The sequence below is a fragment of the Buceros rhinoceros genome, unplaced genomic scaffold (assembly GCF_000710305.1).
Source record: "Buceros rhinoceros silvestris isolate BGI_N320 unplaced genomic scaffold, ASM71030v1 scaffold14621, whole genome shotgun sequence".
In the NCBI taxonomy this organism is placed as follows: Eukaryota; Metazoa; Chordata; class Aves; order Bucerotiformes; family Bucerotidae; genus Buceros; species Buceros rhinoceros.
The window spans coordinates 34222-53995 of record NW_010393799.1 but is presented as its reverse complement, the minus strand read 5'-3'; the positions used below and the strand labels follow the sequence as shown (position 1 = coordinate 53995).

The 19774-nt window shown below is 45.0% G+C and overlaps 1 protein-coding gene across 1 annotated transcript in view; it reads right to left on the bottom strand.

The window, feature by feature from the left end:
• Positions 1-19774, bottom strand: part of RCOR1 (REST corepressor 1) — a gene marked incomplete at its 5' end in the record, with an annotated part of 40104 nt that overhangs the window by 17452 nt on the left and 2878 nt on the right. The window contains one exon of the mRNA XM_010145008.1: positions 3782-3834. Within this exon, the coding sequence (XP_010143310.1) occupies positions 3782-3834 (53 nt within the window). The remainder of the gene's footprint in view (positions 1-3781; positions 3835-19774) is intronic.

Sequence of the window (19774 nt, the reverse complement as noted above, 5' to 3'; positions counted from 1 at the left end):
TAACCCCCCCCCCCCCCCCGCTAGGCTGTGAAGACCAACTCAACATTTATCCAAACCACACAGGTAGTACTGTAATAAGAGAGCAGCAACAGAAAGGGAGGTGGAGGTGGGTGTGTGTGTGCATGCGTGCGTGTGTGAAGTAACTCAAACTTTACTGATCATCATACACATAGGAAAGCTTGGGAAGGCTACCTAAAAACCAGGCTGGACTAAAGGAAGCTTATTGCCAGTGCTAAATTCCCTTCATTTCCTGTGCAAATAGGAGCAAGGCTTTGTGGACTGGAGGGTTTTATGGTTGTTTAGGGGACTCTGAGGGTAAGCGGAAAAGAGGGGGGAAAATGAGGGAAGAATTGGAAGAAGGAAAGGCAGAGAGCATGCACAACCTTAACTTGCTGCTAAGAAGTCACTGGTTTAAAAGCGGAACTAATCTCACTCATTTTGGGGGCTGCCCGTTTGTTCCCCTGAGATGCCTTGTTTCACTGCTGCAGTCTCTGGTTCTCAGTTCCAAAGACAAAGTGCATGCGCTGTGCAAACCACCCTCCCACCGTCTCCGAGATGCTCGCTCACAGCCACCCCTCTCCCAGGGGTGCACAGCATTACGACACATCACTACATTTGGCATGCCAGCAACCACTGCAAGTCATTTTGGGAAGGCCTGACTCTACAGAGCTAGAAACCAGCCTTTCGCAAGGGCTGTGAAGTGAGAACAATCCTTCACATGCTGAGTAAAACATCAGAGTAATCTGCTTGTCATATGCAAACTCAGCTCAGGTTTCACAGACACAGTTACCCTCATCTAGTAGTTTCGACCTGGCCACTCACAGCTACAAAATTCCTCCCCAAACCGGGGATTCCCCATTATGCTTTGCTATGCAAAAGCAGTTCTTTTATGGGATCTTGCTCCCCTGAGACTCTGCCGAGAGTATGTGTATAAGTATCAGTGTTATCCGAGATCTTGTCCTGACCCTAACTGGCTCCTCAGTGCTGCCCAAGCACCCTCTCCTCCCTTTGCCACCATGCAGAACAAGAAGTAGTCTTGATTGCAGCACAGTTATTTGAGATGTCAGAGGAGCCACAAAACCACTTATTTCCATCCACTCTGGCAAGCATAGGGCCAAAAAAACCCTATTCAGTGGTCACAAAGGGCCAAGTTTTTCTCTGCTGCCATCCCTTTCAGCTTCAGATACAAGCTGTACCAACTATCTGGTAAGAAAGCAAGGGAAAAACAAGGAGGGAGACATTTTGAAGGGTAGATTAGTGTTAAATTCTCTAAGGCACTAGCAAGGCTGAGGTAAAAGCATTTTCCTTATAGGCTTAACAGGAGAGCAGTATTGCTCCTCCACCCTGTGCTGTCTTAGTAGATCTCTGCACTCATACACAGGCCAGTACAGAGCTTTTCCAGCCTCCGTATGTCTGACACAGGCTGGCAGGAGAGCACAGCTCACAGCCAGACTTGCTATAGTGGTCCCAAAAGCCTGTGACTGCTGTGGCTCAGCACAACCACTTATAACCATTGACAACACCAGTTGAAGCAGCCTTGCCCTGCCAGAGCCTGCCCTTTGCTGGCCCTGGAGCTGGCGAGGCTGTAGGGATTCCCAACAGCACAGCCCTGAGCCTCCAGCCATCACCCAAGAGCAACAGAGCCAACAATGGGGCACCCAGCCACAGAGAAGGGGAGAGAAAGGACGCAGCTATCAGAGCTGCGCAGGGCACAGGTGCTACCAGCTGGACAGGAAAGCTGCTGGGTAGAGGAACACGTGCACGCACCCCAGCTGCCCTGCCAGACAGCTTGCCACTCCCTCCAATGCACAGGCACATCTTAATCTGCAAAAGCAGGTTTGAGGCAGGGGGCACAGATGGAGGAACAGGAGTCTGTGTGATGAATGTCAGCCAAGCCACCTGCACAAGGGTCCAAAGAGACGGGCTGTCAGGGGGATGCACTTGTGGGAAAGGGCTGCCTCAGCCAGCAAAGCCCAGAGACTGAGGCCAAAAGCTAAAGCAAGCTCTGACTAGCTTCCAGGGACTCTGTATCAGCTTGCCTACAGTTACGCAGCCAACAGCAATTCTGATGATACCTGCTGAAGAGGGAGCGTCCCTTGGTGACACAACACAAATCATCCCGATTTGAAACACCTGACACTTGTCCCTATAATGTAAACTGAGTATGTGCCTTCCGGAGCAACACAAGATAGATCGTCTCCAGTTATTCCATGAAAGTGCCTAGCTTTGCTGTCTAGGAAATCCCAAAGGACCTGAGAAACACGTTTAAATCCAGAGTATTAAGTGATAGTGATAGGGAAGGCATGAGAAATTTTTTTTTTAGGAGCAGAGAACATTTTTACAAGTTGTTCAGCCACTTTACATCCTGGAGTGGTAAGTCCCGTAACTTCTACCTGCCTCTGGACACAGAGAAGGAGAGAAAAAAATCGGGAGAAAGACTTCAAGGAATAAGTGGGAGGTCTGTACTTGCAATGTTAAAATGAACGCAAATCTTGTTAGCCAAATCTAAGTGTTTCACAACACAGGAATTCAGTGGGTTTTTTTTAAAAAAAAGCTTCATTTTTGATCAGTCTAAACTCTCCAAACAACACTTCTTCACTAAAATAACGAAACCCGTTTTTATCACCCTAAGACCATTTCTTTTGGTAAATAGCACCCGTAACACCCATCTCAACTGAGGAGAGCTACCGTCCTTATTTTCATTTAAATTTGCAGACTTTTGGTGCCTTCATCTTCCTTTTACTGCTGTTTTCTGCTCTTAAAAACTATAAATATCAAGTCTGATCATTCCTGATTTTTCTGGAAATTTTGCTGTCTCAACTTCAATACTCTTGTTCTTGTCTTTTTGAGCACGAGAATCAACCACTGAAAGACCAACTCAAAGATGACAGCAGAGTCATTTAAGTAGAAACCTCACCCATCCCACTCACTGGTTTCTATGCTCATGGCCTTTGCCTGGACAATCTCATCAACTTTCATGTTTTCACAGAATCCCTTTGTAGAGACAATATCTAACTTGCCAGTACAGTAAGTCATGAGATCCCCTGCCTTTCGTTTCCAGGCAAGTATTAGTGCATAAGAAAACTCCACAGAATTCAGAAAAGCTTCCCAGGCACAGGTCTACTCATCTCCCCAGCTGACTGTTGAAATCAATGTTAGTTGACACAGGGAAGATTAGTACATAATCCTAGACCGTGTGGAGTAACATCTGGCCCTCAGACCAGAATTTCCATACCTAGGCTAAAGGCACTGGCTAACGTCAGGGTCACCTGGTCATCCACTGCTACTGCACAGGCATCTGAGGTGCTCATCTATGAAATGCAACATTATTTGCAGTTCAGTTCTAAGGTAAATAACCATGGATATTGGTTGGCCTCAGAAAAGCATATGATGGTTCAATAGCCCATTAATAACTGCCAATATATCCATGAAGCAGAGTCAACTGGAAACTGCAATGCTATCAGGCAGCTGTCCAAAGACAAGCCAATCTTTTTAATACTGTTTAGGGGTTCTAAAAGTGTTCAAGAGGTGGTCACCATAGGAAGCATAATACTCCTGGCCAAACTCCACTAGAAATTACAGTTGTTTTGTTCTTCTGACTCTTGATGTAAAACTAGGGATGAACTCCATAACCCCAGAGCACAGGTTCCTATTAGGAACAGTCAGTTTGAGGAGAAGACACAGATGGTACAGAGGGGAAGAAGCAGTTCTAGGCAGTCACGTTAAGCCATGTTTTAATACCTGCTGAAAAAGATTCAAAAATAAAGCAAAGGATAGTTACCTGCTCCATATTGTATCCATGCTTCTCTTTAGCAATGGCAATATACTCGTCCACTGAAAAACAAAGAGAAGGCATAAGAGCATTTCATATAACAATCTCACCTCCTCTTCCCTTCCCCTTTCCAGTCTAAAACCCTGTCCTGCAGTTGACTTCAGTCATGGTCATTGCATTCTCTACAGAGAGCTCTCATGCATAGCTGCTGTTTTCAACATTTCAGGAAAGGAAGGAAACAAAAGAAAACAACAGTCACCAGACAAACCACTACATATTTCCCTTAACAAGCCTGAATGATGCATGATATCCAACCCAGTTCCAGTACTTCTGAAACATGGCATATAATATTTCAAAACTTGTTCAAAGCTGTAGACGTGACTGTCTCAACTACTTTATTTTTTTTAAATCCCTGAAAGCAGTTGTTTTCTTAAGAACAAAAATCCCCAGACACAATCCATACCTTGCCCGTACTGCCAGACTACTTCTAGTGTTGCACAACCACTGCAGATATCTTGGCAAATTTTTCAGCCTTCATGCCTCGGCAGTTTTCATCTTGGACCAAACCACACCTCTATATATTATTAGGCCCCCATGAGCTTTTAACCTTTACAATGTGAAGATTCCCTGAAGAGTTATATTTTGTATAGATGGACTAAATCCGAAATGTCTCTTTCAGTATGAAAGACTTGAGCTTACAATATACACAACAGCACTTATTTGGGAGGGCTGGATCAAAGTCAGTACCAGCAGTGGCATCCTGAAGTCTGTGCCCTTGTGTTTGGTCATTATTAAATGCACTGTAATAATAACTAACACCCTTGAAAAAAATACAAGCTAAAAGGTGAAACTCCCACTTAAGAGTGGAAGATGCTGGAAGCACTGGTTGTCTGTAGGATCTCCAGCATGTAAGTACCCTGAAAGACTTGGCACCGGAACATACAGCCAGAATTCTCATTCTTCTACAAATTTTGGACTTCAAGAGAAGTCACTTAGCAATGAACTCAAGAATCATTCCCCCTTCCTTCTGTGCATATGTCCAGGGAGGGATGCAAGCAAATTCCTGTGCTGAGCACCCCACTTATGGAGTGCACGCACAGCACCTCCAGAAGGAAGTGGTTCTGTGCACACTGCAGCTAAGGAAGCCACATTTCCCACAGTTTGGGCTTCACAATTAACTTCAGCTCTCAAATGTGCTTCTCCCACGGTTTCTGCCTTTTCTGGCTGGAGTCTCTGATGTCTAATTGCACAACATTTCTTAAAGCCTTTCCTTCAAGCTGGGACACTCCTCAATTCTTCCTGCAGCTGAGGAAACTAAGCAATGAACTCAAAAGCTATTGGGGGGAAACAGAAAGGATAGACCAGAAAATGCACAGGAGAGCACCAGCCTCTTATTTCCAGCTTGTTATCAATACAAAGAAATGAAATCCAGGTACTTAGAGCAGACATCCTGTCTTACCAGACAGTTTGATAGGTGGTATCAATGTTGGCCTGTCATTTGGAAAGGCGATGATGTTGCAAAAAAAGGGCTTTGTTAAGTGCCATGGAAAAGTTCATGAGAATATTAGTACATGCTGTGGCAGAAGTAGAGTATGCAGTAAATAGAGGCACAGTTCCTCGTTGGCAAGGACATTCCATGAGGTTCTTGCCCTTCCAAGCTTCTTCCTGCACACCATGGGGACTCCCGAGGGGTTGACGAAACTGTTGGACTGTGTTGTGCATACATCCAATAAAAGTTTTATTAGCCCTTGGGCGAATAGTGTAGCCACAACCATTCATTTACAACCCTGCAGCACAAAAATGTCTGCCTCTCCAAGTCAACAACTTGTTTCTAAGGACCGTGCTGAACTGGGATGAAAACCATCCCTTCTTGCAAACCTTTTCTTGCACAAGGCAAATATAACAAAATAGACGCACATACAGTGGCAGAGATGGGGACAGCAATAGAAACTTCTTAGGCTGAAATTGCTGCACTGCCTAGTAGAATATCTTGATCATTACTAAACAGTAGGAACCTTGGAAATCAGCTTTGCCATGGGAAAACAAAATAAAAACTTAAAAACAACTTCCAAGGGAAGAACATGATCCATAGAGAAAAAGGGCACAGAGAAGGAAACTGTGTCATCCTTACATACCATCCCTTCCCTCCACATGTCAAACAAGGCAAAGAACATCAGTAGGATGTGGGCAGAAGAGCGACTTCAGATGCTTCCAGATTTTATAACCACACCAAAAAACAAAAGGCTGCCAGGAAGCCTTAGGCGCAGCATTTCCCTGTACTTTCAGCTAAATGCTCCCGGCTTCCTTAGGACAGGTATCGCACATGCGGTATTATATATTTTGTCTAAGGAGGAGGTGAAGGAAGGAGGAGGGAAAGGAGTTGAATTCTCTGAAGTCCAAGGCTGAATTAAGCTCTTGAATGCTAAGTACTGCTGCATTAACTAGCTGGCATTAACTCGCTGTGGAGAAATCTACAGTTCCTGATTTGACTTTGGCATCTTATTCTTTAATAAATACAGAGAACAGATGAAGTTGTTCTCCTTTCCAGCTTATTACCTTTGTTATGCCAGATGCTACAAGTAATGAAAATCCACTTCCTCCTTGCTCCCCCACCCACCCCCCCCCCAAAAAAAAACCCCAAAACCAATCATTACAGGATTTTGTCTAACTGAGCAAGAACATTAGCAAGGTCTGCACATATCAATAGAATTTCTCTCAAATAAAGTCAATACACCAGAGAGAGAAACAGTAGGCTATGAGTGAGTGGACACTGTGAAAGGAGGCAGGATGCTCTTCTTGTCACAGTGCAGTCTGTAACACCTCAGTATTACACCTCATTGTTACAGTGGAAGAAAAGAAAAATGAGAAAAAGGCAATAAGGCAGTAAACCACCCATGAGCACACAGCAATGCTCCTTCTATACTTCTATAAAAGTGTCTGTGGGTGAAGGAAGAACAAGGAGAACACCATCATACTCTACTCTTGGCTTGTTCCCTGTCTGCTCACTGACAATCTAGCCCATTTTGCTTGTTATTTTTCAGCTAATTGCAGGTTCACTCACTCTGATGCTGGCACCACCTGGGAGGTATGACAGTCCTTTGAGCAATCCTTCTAATCGCTCTCTTTACCAATCCCCTCCACATGAAGTCAGCAAGAAAGAGCATGGCACCCGCTGAGTCACAGGATCCCTTTAGTCTCCCATACCAGTAATGCCTGAAATTGCCACAAGCTTAATACTTCACATGCCACACTAGATAAGTAAGTGCTCTCTTCCATCTCTGCCTTCCCCATGCAACTCTCTACCAAGCCCAGGGCAGCAGGCACGTGAAATTCTGCTCCACTGCATTTCAGTGGCATTCAGCCATGCTCAGCATGTAACCCAGCAATCTGTTTAGACATCAGAGTTCAGAGCCAGAGGAGCCTGGGGCAGAGCCCTGCTTATACTAGAAGAGACAGTTTGTCAGCACAGCTCTCAGACACTTTCCAGAAGAGAGAAAGCAAAAGCAGCGAAGTAATTCCATCCCATTTCCCCCAGCATAAACTACAGCACCACATAGTCTTTCTCCCAGTATAACTTTTCCCCAAACATGGCAGACAAGAGCATGTTCCCCTCCCATTCAACTAATTTCTCTATGCTGGAAAGACATTTCAGCACAGACCAGGCCAAAAAGACAATGATGCTAGAATAGAGACAGTTGTGCCATACAGGAGATGCATTGCTCCTGTGAAGGCTCTTGTTGCTACTAGAAACCAGATGGGGGGAGGGACAGAAAAGAGCATCACTGGTATTTCTTTACCTATTTGTCTACATTTCTTCTCTCACATATATTTGAGCTGTGTGGAGGAAAGCACGAATGACCTGTCTGCCCTGCACCCAAAAACGAGCAAGCACTGGCCCAATGAGCCCCATCATACCGCCAGTCATGCTCACGAAGGCAGAAGCAGCACAAAAAGTGGGGATGCAAAAAAGGAATGGAGCCCCACACAGACATTGTCACCAGCAGAGACCAGAGCGTTCAGAGATGCTAAAAACACCTCTCCCTAATATAAGAAGGGAGGTCTACAATGAGATGACCTTACAACTAGTAATGTGGAGTAGCACTAACACAGCAAAGAGACAAGAGAAACGGAAGGGAGTGAGAAAGGAAGCAGAGAAATATGGCTCCCCCTTGCCATCTAGAGAGGAGACTTTCTGACCACTTAATTTTGTGGTCTTGTTTCCCTGCTCTATTTCTCATACACCCTTTTCTTCTGCTAACCATCTTCCTGCAAGAATTCCTCACTAGAGGCAAAAGGAAGGGGACCCTCTTGACTGACACAAGGAAGGAGAGATGAGAGCAAACAACTGCATTGCTGATTTTCAGTCCTGCCTCCTAGACCAGTGAATTGAGAGATGTAAAACAGGAGCATTAATTTCAGGGGGGGTGGGAGAACTTTGAGAAGATAAATGCCTGAAAGCAATGACTTCTCATCACCATTTCATCAGATTAAATGATCTCTGAGTGGGTCTTTTGGGAGCATTTCTGCCCCCCCACCCAAATTGCTTCTTAATAACTCTACAAGCATGTCATCATGTTTAGTGGGCTCAGTGACCCCAAGGAGGGTTTGCAGCAGAAGTGAGTGTGCTAAAGCCTATAGAAAGCAACAGGAATGCAGAGGCAGAGCTGTTGCTGCAACCTCAGTTCACCCCTATTACTGGGGTACTGCAGGAGCTCTGAACACTTTGCATATTACGTGATGCAATACCCTGACAGAACAGGGTGAAATGAGGACAAAAGCAGCAGCCTTCACAGCCTCAGTAATGTGCTTCACAGGGTTTGATCGATGCTGGAACCTGTGAGGAATTCTGGATGTTGCTGTATATCTCCCCCTCCCCTCCATTTCCCTTGATACCAGGAAAAAAAAAAAAGTCAAGACTTGAAACAAATCAATGTTATATAAAGAAAATAAGAAGCATGGATTAGACACATACATGTGAAATTCTTCCAAGTTTCAAAACACAATTATGATGGTACATAAACAACTAAGCACAGTTTTTGTCTTGGCTATAAAACTGAGCAGCTGCATTGCCATCCCACCACCCTCATGGCATCAGCAGAACAATCCTGCCACCTCGTGGTCCCAGCAAAGGAGAGAAAGCTGCAAAAAGCCCACGAGTTTGGACAGGTGTCTCACCAAAGCCTGCTGCAACAGGTCGCAGGACAACCAGGCGAGGAGGCTTAACAACTTTTTCTGGGTAGAATTACTTAAAAGAAAATAAAACTCATCTATTTAAAAGGGTCTTCTGCCTTGGAAAAGCTGTTTCTTCTTCTTGGCAAGTCACAACGCATGTCACAGGCACAAGAGGACTGGAGAGCCAGAGCACAGCCATGTTTTGCACGCCATGCTACCAGGGCAGGCACACAGCCTCCTCTAACACTGTTTCAGGGAACACAGAGTGCTAGCTACACAGACACAAAGGCTACTTAAAAATCACTTCATGCAACTGAAGGCACAAGAGGATTTAGGCCTCAACTCCACTGCACCTGCAGCAGGTGAGGGAAAAGTCTGGATACGACAAGGCAAAGGAAACCCCACCTTACCTGAAGAAGCTTACTTCAATAGGAGCAAAAGAAAACACCCTGCAGTGGGACTGGGTACCTTGAAACACACAACTGCACAGTATCTCTCAACCTCCCACCCACTTACCTCCCCATAGTTCAGATTTTACTTGTGTATCATCTCTTGACCACATACCAAGTACTGTAGGGTGCCACTGCATTAGCAGAATCCTTTGGCAGCAGGACCAGGTTAAGCACCCTTCGCCTCCAGCCACCTCTTCCAACCTGGGAGCACAAGCATTTGCCCATATCCCCAGGGAACCAGACTGGGAAACCATTCCACCTGAAAAGCAACTACCCCTCTCTTGCTGCATTAGCTCCCTCACCCAAACAGCAGTGAAGTCATACAAGCACAGAGTGGTGGTGGTTGGAAGTATGGAGGTGCTTTCACCCACCAGGACCGTCAGTCCCAGACCCTGCTATCACCAGCCCTAACTCTGCAGGCTACTCTCTTCTCTTGCACTAGAGCTTTGGAGCCACTCAAGGCACTGAACAGCTGATGACCTAAGTGGCATGCTATTCATAAAACAGTTTTACACTTTTAATATTTGTACACCACATAAAAATCACTTTCCTGGGAGATTACACATGCTCAAGAAGAGACACGCCCTCCTAGCTCCAGAGAGTGATGAGAACGGCTCAGCCAAAAGCACAACTCATTCCTTGCCCTGGCACAGCACAGTGGCAGGGAAAAGTGGGCGGACAGCAACATCATGGCTATGCAAACTAGCATTGGTGAGGGAGGAGTTACTCACAGAACCATACCCGGAGCCCAGAAACTGCAGCCTCAGAGACCATAAAACAAGGAATAAAATGGAGTGCCCCACTGCTAGGATATCTTTTAAAAGACCTGGTATCTACCAAAAGTTTCCATTCTTGTGCAAGGGCAACCAGTCCCCACCAGTACACAGTAATAAGCTAAAAATAAACACCATAGTCCCCCCCACTCCCCTTTTTTTAAACTATTTTTAATACTGCTCTTTACATCGCCTGCATCTAAAGGCAAGTCCAAAGTAGAAAGTCCAGTGATGGTTAAAGACCTGACTCATCTGCCTTTAGATTTTGCTATACCAGCAAGAAGGCTGAACTGCAGACACACACAGGTGTACTGACAGATCTAGCATAGTTTTTGTAGCTTACCAAAACTATTTTAAACATTTTACCTGGAAAGGGCTTTTGCTAGTAAGCACACGTTACTTTTAAAGCTTTTACCAGCATACGCTCATTCCTAAAGTTGCACCCTCAGCTGACACTATCACCTTAAGAAAAGGCTCACCACACCGTGTAAGTGTGTAGGGTGGTATATTAATGAGGATTACCATAAGGGAAGCCAGCCAGCTGATGGTCTCTTGCCTCTCTTGCTCTCTGCTGTTCTCCCTCAGAACGGCCATGTGGATGGCCATTTTAAGGGCATCCACAGAGAACCCTCTGGGAAGACAGACAGCTTCTTAGCGCTGAACACCACTCACTGGAGGAATGGCACAGCCTTCCGTATCTACAGAGCCTTGGGTACCACCAGTCCACGTCTCCGTAAGTGCCACAGAAGAGGGTGAGGGACATCTAACAGGGCAGTAGCAAAGAGGAAACACTACCTCTGGGACCTAGCATGAAATAGATCACCCAGGGGTGATCACCATATGGGATCTGAGCATGGCTATCATTCAGCAGTGCAAATCTGAGCCTAAATCAGACACAGGCACTCAACTGCATTAAGCATAATTAGCCAGAGCACTTGATATTGGATTTGGAGCCCACGTAAGAACATAAAAGCAGCACACTTTGGCTTATGGCAGGGAGGGATACTTGTTCCCATGTATGACCTTCCAAGATAGACAGGAAGTTACAGTCAGGATAAAGGCACAGAGCACGCACCCAAACAAAGTGAGTTCATAGCAGAAAAGCTTTTTGCATTATTCAGCACAGTGCTCTCAATTCAGTCCAAGAGGCCCTAAAGCCAGCTTTATTTTGCTGTCAAACCATGGCTTGAGTTAACTCTACTAAGAGGTTACAGCCTTGGATTACTCCAACTACAGGCAGCAACGTGTCCAAGCAATGCAATTAGCAACATTATCAATACGGTTTTGACAAGCGATAGACTATAAAAAAAATTGATCAGATGGTTCAATGAAGGAGATGGCAACTTGGATTAGAAGAAGCCTCCCTCGTGCAGGTTTTTACAGAATTATTTTTTTCACTCCTTGAGAATGCCTGATCCAGCGCATCCTTCCCAAAAGCCAGATTCACCAGATGGAAAAAAAAAAATACAGTTTGACACACACTGATGACAGGGTCAGTATGGGAGACCACAGATGCAGACTAGCATCAGCCTGATACAAGGCTGCAGTACTTGACCTAGGAACTTTCTCAGCTCTTTATCCATGTCATGCCATACATGCTGAAATTCTCAGTCTCCAAAATAATCAGTGCAGAGTACCATAAGGCTTGGTCAAGCAACTTGCTGTCAACCAGCTTCAGAAGCCACCACCAAATATCCAGACTCAAGTCCTCTAAAGAGAGTGAAACATTATACAAGGTCCACTTTCCACTCTCCAGAAGAATCCGAAAGCTCCTGCCTAAAAACAGAACTGTCCTATACCCCACTGTAGTAGGAATGCAAACTAATAAAAGCACCATACCAGAGCCAGTCTTCCTGAACAGCATGAGTAACTCTACTTCCCCATGATACGGGGTCTTCATGCAGAATGAGGGCACACACGAGGGGTGTGTGGGAGAAGAATAGCCACCAGGATAAATTACAGCTCATTATTATTGTTATTAATAAAGACTGTAACAAGAGAATAGAAGCCATGCTGACCGCCTTTATAATAGGTACAAAAGCAAAAGAAATGATCAATTTGTCCCCTAGCTACCTCCTTGAAAGATGTCACTTGGGCAGAAAGGAAGCATCAGGCAAGCCAGCAGGCAGACAAAGAAAGGAGACGAGTCAGACTCACACAGAGGAGCTGCCCTCAGCAGATTTTGTCAGGAGTTGCTCTCAGAGGAGAGAAAGCCTCCAGCTGTAATTGCCCACATCCAGCTCCTCAGCAGCTAGAACAGGAGAACTCCGTGATTCTGTGACCTGACTGCTTCCCATTCAAAAGCACTGCTTATTATTTGAATTTTTTTTTTGCAGCCAGTACCCTCACTTCCAAACTCAGCTATATGAGTAACAGTCTCAGCAACCCAGGTGGGCGATGCACTTCTGAACGAGTTGCATGAAACTTGTTTCCAGTAAAGTTAAGATGAAGAATGATAGGGACTGCGTGAAGGCAGCTTGATGTTGGAAGGGAACTAATACTTCAGTTGTGTTTTCTAATGTATTACTGAGATGCTGTTGTTCCTTCTGCATCTGCAGTTAAAAAACATTTTTTCCACATGTTTGGGGCTGGCCCCTTTGGAGAGGTCAAGGGCCTTCCTACAACTCCACTCATTGAACTACTGCACACAGGTGCTAAGAATGAAAAAAAAAATCAGGTCTCAAACTTGCTTTGAAAGACTCCATTTTCCTCACTTTCACATCAGCAGGATGTGAGCAAGTTAGTGGGAAGCAGAACAAGAGAGACAAGACAAACACTTCCAATGCAGAGAGTGCTGCACAACCCAAGGAGAACAGCTTATACCAGCATAACATAACAGCATCATGGCTCGGATGTCTGCCCCATTCCTCTGCTGAAAGTTCCTATTCCCACTTCCAGCAAGAACAGTTCATTTGCTTGATAAGCAGCTGCTTAATAACTTAGTACGGCAAGCCGTGAACTAAGGCAACATAAAGAAGCGCCAATGACAGGTGAAGGTGCAGCAGTTCATGAAATTGATGGTACCTTACCCCACACAGCACGAGAACCTGGTCGATAAATAAAGGTTTAGGTGAAGAGCCCTTTCTCCACTGGAAATCAGAAGCTACCTATGAACAAAATTATATGGATTGCCCTCCTGTAGGCAGGCCCACCTTTGGGAGACACTAACACTCGATACATCCTTCCAATGCACTTGTTGGTTTCAGACCTGTAGAAAGTAAAAAAGGTGCAAAGAAATGTTTCTGATCCCTCCAAGAAGTCCACTCAGAAAGAACGCAGGCTTTCACAGCCAGATCTTGGACAACGTAATCTTTATAGTAGCCTCTAAACAAAGTATTAGTGTTATATTAACAGATACTAAGGCATTTAAATACATAAAATTAAGTCAATTTAGAAAAAAGTTACAGATTCACACAGCACATGCTGAAACATGAATGACATAAAGGCCCTCAGCCTTCAAGGCTGATATTAAGAGACTGAGCAGAAAAAGCCTATAATAAATCAATGTCACTAACTAGATTCTGGAGTATCAGTGGTAAGCAGTCATAGCTTTCAGCCAGGATTTAGAAGCCCTAGTTACTGAGGGGTTATTATGTATTACTACTAATAGTTACAGTGCTAGAAAATTCACTACTGTCCTACCATAATATGAATGTGCATGAGAAGCACACGATCACAAAAGTAACAATGTGAAGTGCAAAAAGTAAGCGTACAGGAAAAATAACTAGTGGGAGTGGTTCTTCATTAGAGCAAATAATGCCACCACAAACACATTATGGTGAGGAAAGCTCTGGCACACGTCCTTGAGAAGGGCTAGCTGCTCAGCCTCCTGTACCGGTCACACTCAACAGCATATGAACTCACAGTGAGCTGTTACGGCCATGACCTCCTCAAGCATTCCTCAGCTGAGGACATATCCCACAAGAGCTCCTCCCTGCCTGCGCACAGCTCCTGTCACATCCCTACAAACATGCCCTTGTTGGTATGTTTGTGGACTAACCTTGCTGTAAGGAAAAAATAAAAATAAAAAAAAATAGTTATGCCTCAATACCCTGCTCCCTCTTCTCCTCACATAAAAGACAAGAAGTCAGGAAAAAACACCTAGTCCTCTGAAATGCTCTGCACCTGCTATTCCCACCAAGACCAGCAAGACTGGAGAGCACTCAGCCCATCCTAGGGCTGGGTCCGAGCAGCTCAAAGTAGCTGCTCATTCTCATCATACTGGTCCTGCAACTCACGCAGCACCTATCAGGCTGGCGAAGGCTGCTCCCAAACGTATTTCAGATGAAGGCTCCCTGCCAAGATAACTCTTAACACAGCTATCATCACTCCATTACATCCACGTCGTCTTGTCTCTAAACTCCTCTTTGGAAAAAAGCTGCTTCCTAACGCCAGCATTAGTTCAATCCCGGCAGCAGCAACAGTAGCGGCAGCCAGCATTTTCAAACTGGGTCATCTCGACATAGTTCAGAGAAGACCTATTTCACACTGCAGTAAAAAAGAGGAACAAACAGGTGGCAGGAGAGAACAAGGCACACGAAGAAACTGGTGACTGTCCCCCTCCCGCAGCATGGCAGCAAAAACTCCAAGGATAACACAGCCACCTTAGATAAGACACCCTTCTCCTGGATACTCTCCAACACATCTCTCCTTTAGGTTTTTTGTTTGTGGGTTGTTTGGGTTTTTTTTTTTTAAAAAAAAAAAACCACACAAACCAAAACACACCCACAATCCACTGTACCTTGGGTGAAATCTATCCCCAACATACACCCCAGTCTTTTCAAACTAAATTGCTTTCCTGGCTCCGATACAAACTATTGCTGTGAAAGAGTTAAAATCTCATCTTCATTTCAATATGCATTCAGGATCCAGAAATACCAACCTGCAGCAATAATGATGAAAGAGTTGCTCTGAGATTTCCACACAGCATTGCAACAGCAACTAGCACAGCAGATGACAAACAAAGGGGAAACTGCAGCTAAGTTTGAAGCAACTCAGCCATTTCTGGGACACACCCCCAGCCTTTGAAGCCTGGTATCTTTTCTGCTGCTCACAATATCGCACTGAAAGTTGCCTCAGCTAAAATTAAAAACTGTATCCCTTCACCTCCATCTTTTGAGCATTTTCTGAAGCAAGAGCAGCTGCTGGGAGAAGTGGCCATGACTATTATTCCTACAGCTAAACTCACACAGAATCTTAAATTAAACACCACTTCTCTCATTTCTGAATTCAAGAAGTTGTATTCTCCAGCTACTGTATTTGCATCCAAGCTTCGCAGCTGCCAGGTTCACTGCATAATATGAAATCTGGATTAGGGATGAACATAAATCCAATTCTGCTTCTCCATTAATCCTTTTTGCTGTCACTGGGACAGCCAACAAACTGATGTTTCTAGGGAAGGAGCACATACAAATGGCAAGATCATAATTTGTGGGGGTTTTTTTGCTATCTTCACTTGAGTGACAAAAAGTAAGCACCCAGCTTCAGTCCCTGAAGTCCACCCCTCAGAGACCTGTGAGTCTTGGCCTTACCAGACAGCTCTTTAAGGCTAACACTTTTCCTACTACCAATAAGAAAAAACCTCATTAACCCAAAACCCAACAAACCTCAACAAAAACAAAACCACCAAAAAAAACCCTCAGACACAAGCAAGAAGAAAAACCCAACAGAAGAAAAGCACAATACATACGCTCTTTCTTTCAAAACCTCCTACAGCACTTAGGTGAGCTTATACATTTGGGTTTGTTTTTCAACAATACTTTTCTCTCTCTGGTGGCAAGGCCTAAGCATCTCCCACTCTCCTGTCCCTAACCAAGGTGGCTGCACTCTCATTGAGCACCAACACCTTTTGTGGGGTTGTGTTATAAACCAGGTTGCAGAAATGATAGCGGTGGGAGGGGAGAGTGAACCAAAAATAAAACCACAATTCTAACTGCTTCAAGAATGCTGTTTAGAACACGATGGAGAGGAGGGACTTAAAAAAAGCAGCTTTGCTGATGCTGAATACACGCCCAACTACACCCTCTCCCTCACTGCCACTGCTGGGGGGGTGGGTGCCTGAGTCCCAGGGAAGGGATGGCTCTCAGGTACCTCTGAAGCATTAATCCCCTCCCTTTTAAATCCACCCTGTTAAATAGAGGCTCCATTTTCTAACAGGGAGATTTTACGATCATTTTCCCCAATCTACTCTCCTCCATTTGTGGTTTTCCACTCACATTTATTTACTGCTAGGGCACCCTACACCCCAAGGAAACCGAAAACTAATGATAATAGTTGATGAAGTTGTAACGCCCACAGAACTCACAGGTCAAAATAAGTGAGCCAAGGGGGAAAGGATATGTCCAAGTGGAAGCCTTCTTTAAAACAGCTATGGCTCAGATACACATTGAAAAGAGAGACTTGCCACACAAAGCATAATCAGACACACTCAGCAACCTGAGGAGACAAACATTTTCCTGTTCTCTACTCTGGCAGTCATTTTAAGTTAGAAAATTCAGACAAAAGTGATTTCCAAGCTTGTTTAACACCCTCTTCTAAAAGGGATACTGGAGAATAATCATAACCTGTTCCATACAAAGATTACTCCTTGAACTATAGTTGGAGACAGGCTCTGGCCACTTACACCTACAATCTGCCCTCGTAAACTTTGGGATTCACCTCACATTCACAACAGAGAACTGCTACCAAAACTCACTCTTGTCCAAAGAAGGCTGTTGACACACTACTGACCAGGACACACTTAGAGATTTGGTTGGGACACAGGCTTCTGAGATCCTGAATGCCAGCTCATAGCTTCTTAGGGTGGAGCATCACCACTCCATGCTCCCAAACTGTTACCCAGCCTGTTGCAGTTAAATAAACCTTGCCCATCCAGACACCACAGGGTTAATAGCCTTAGTAACCATAGTAACCAGCACTTCTTCCTCCATCGAGCCTCAGCTGGCACATTGCTGCCTTCCCAGCATCAGGTTTTTGCAGCACTTTTAGGGACTCCTCCCTTTCTCCCCAGCCACAGGATTTGGCCAAGCACATCAGGAGGATGTTTGAGCACTTGCTCTTCACCTCATTCTGGCACTCCTCCATCCCCATGTCCCCTGGGCACTTCTACCTCCCCCTCTGTAGGGGAAAGGAGGCTAAATACTTTAAGTGCACCAAGGTGGGTGTAATACAAAGTAGGGAGCAAGCTGCAGCCTCACAGGAAGAGTTGCCACAGAGTAAAGGAAGGAGAGACTGGTGGCATGACGATCCAAAGTTGGCATGACGATCAACCATCAGGTCAAAAAGAAGCAGCACTGCAAGGTCGGGGGACCCAGCTGCCATCCACCCGCTGTCCCACAGGTATTAGGGACAGAATGCCTCTTCAGTGATACCCCATAAACTGCAAATCCACTGCAGACACTCTAAGGCATCAGTGAGAACTTAAACTTCCCATCTAGCAGCACACATATTCTGTCAGGAAGAGAGCAGAAAAATGACTTTCAAAACGGAGCTTATCACTAGCAAAACAATACATCTTTTTCCTCTTGTAGTTCACCTTTGAACTGCAGATGCATAAAAGCAATCCTCACATCCTGTCCTCTCGCCTGTTTTCCATCCCTCGCTCCTGGGCAGCTGCAGCACGCCAGCACTTGCTCATTTCTAAACCAACCCAATGTCATGTTTATGGTTCCACCCATTGGCGTACTTGGCACAGAGAGAGACACTGTTGTTTTATTAATAGCTTCATGCTGGCCCAGCTCTATCCTGTGCAGGGTTTCCACAGCATCATTACGATGCATTTTTCATTATTTCTCTCCTCATTCCCCACAAGCCACTCAGAGAGCAGATGCCTGTCTTCCATCTAGCTGTTCCTGCTCCTCAATGTCACCTTGCTCAAGACCTCATTCTTCCTCCTCTCTTCCTGTCTCCTCTACCCTCTGAGACAGAATCCCACCACAACCAGAACAGTTTCCCTCTGTGGCACCATGTTCTCAGAAAGCCTCTCAGAAGTCTCATTTTGCGAGCAAGCTCTTTGCTGGTGTCACGCCTCTTACCACAGCAGATGGGGTATTTGGAGCAGAGGTGGAGGGGGAACACAGCTATTTTAAGTCCAAATGTTCAGGACGACAATTCTTTCTTCTTCAGAAGAAACAGGACAAACTTCCAGCTTTGGGCTAACTTTGTGAACTACTCACTAATGGCGGCAACTGCTATGCAAGTGACCCCTCAAAGGCAGTCCGACAGTAGATACGGAACATGCTGGCACCACTCAACTTTGGTATTAACATGGGCAAGTGGTTTTTACCCAGGATTAATAGTTAACAAGGCAGAGGATGAAAAAAAGCGATCAGTGTGCCAACACATACTATTGTTTGTTTTAATCTTCTCTACTATATCCACCATTTCATGGCATCCAGGCAAAAGGTTTCTCCAACACGATTAAAACATCACTCCAGCATATAGGGTGTGTGGGACCCAAACAACCTTTAACTAATCGTATGAGTCTAGAGCATCAGGTATGCAGATATCTACCAGGTCTTGGCTAACACATTGGTCTTTCCAGGATTCATTTCAGCAGGTTACAGAGGACTCTCCCACAACCTCTGCCAGTTTGACCAGTTCCCTGCCAAACCCATCAGCGTGCCTTGCTCTGAGCATTGTCACAGATCTGTTCAGTGTTTTGTAGCACAGATTCACCTTTAACAGAGGTGGCTTCCAAGAGTTTTGCTGATTGCACAGAAGTGTCCTGCTCACAAAAGCTACCCGTTCATTCAAAGCTGACAGTTAATGCGTGCTACATTAACTTCTGTCTTCACATGAGTCCCAGCCACAGGAACAGAGGAGAGTCCTATGACTGCTAAAGAGTTCACCACAAGAATGGGCACAGGATAGATTAAAGGCTTTGGAGGATAAATGAAAGTAACTAGACACAGGTACCAACTTGCTGCTGACTGGAAGGGTTTGTTCACCCACACTTCAACCTGAACAACAACATTGAGAATGCATGTGCTAGCCAGGATTCATAGTACTTACACAGCCCAAGGGGCTACACCAGCCTCCTGGAGATCACAGCTCCTTCCACTTGCCATTTCACACTGCCAGTGATTCCTCCCACTAAGGATAACACACACGTCACAAAAATCCATAGTTTTAAAAAAGGCATCAAGAAAGAGAAAATCCCTCACTTCCCTGGATAACTTCCAATAGTCAATCATAAAAAATATCCCACACACTCAAGCATTTCATTCCAGTCCATGTGGACTTACTTTGTAGCCATTTATTTGCATCATGCACATCTCTTACTATGTCAAAATTTCCCTTTGAGAATATAATTGACTGCAGTCCCCTTTCAGTTGCTTTTCAGTAAGCTAAACAAACGGGGTTTGCTTTGTTTCCAGTTTCTGAACGGTTTCAGTAGCTCGTCTCTCATCCTTTTCTCAGTTTTTCCAAACTAAAGCCACTATTCTGAGGTTCATTTTCCTGAATGCTGCTGGGTGCAGATGCAGCAAACAGCTCCAGTGACTACCTCACTCTTTACACCCACATCATCCATTGAGTCAAGCAGGACACTAGGAAGCTTTGTCAAATTACCTGCCCACTGTGTCCCCAAAACCGCTATTCAAGAC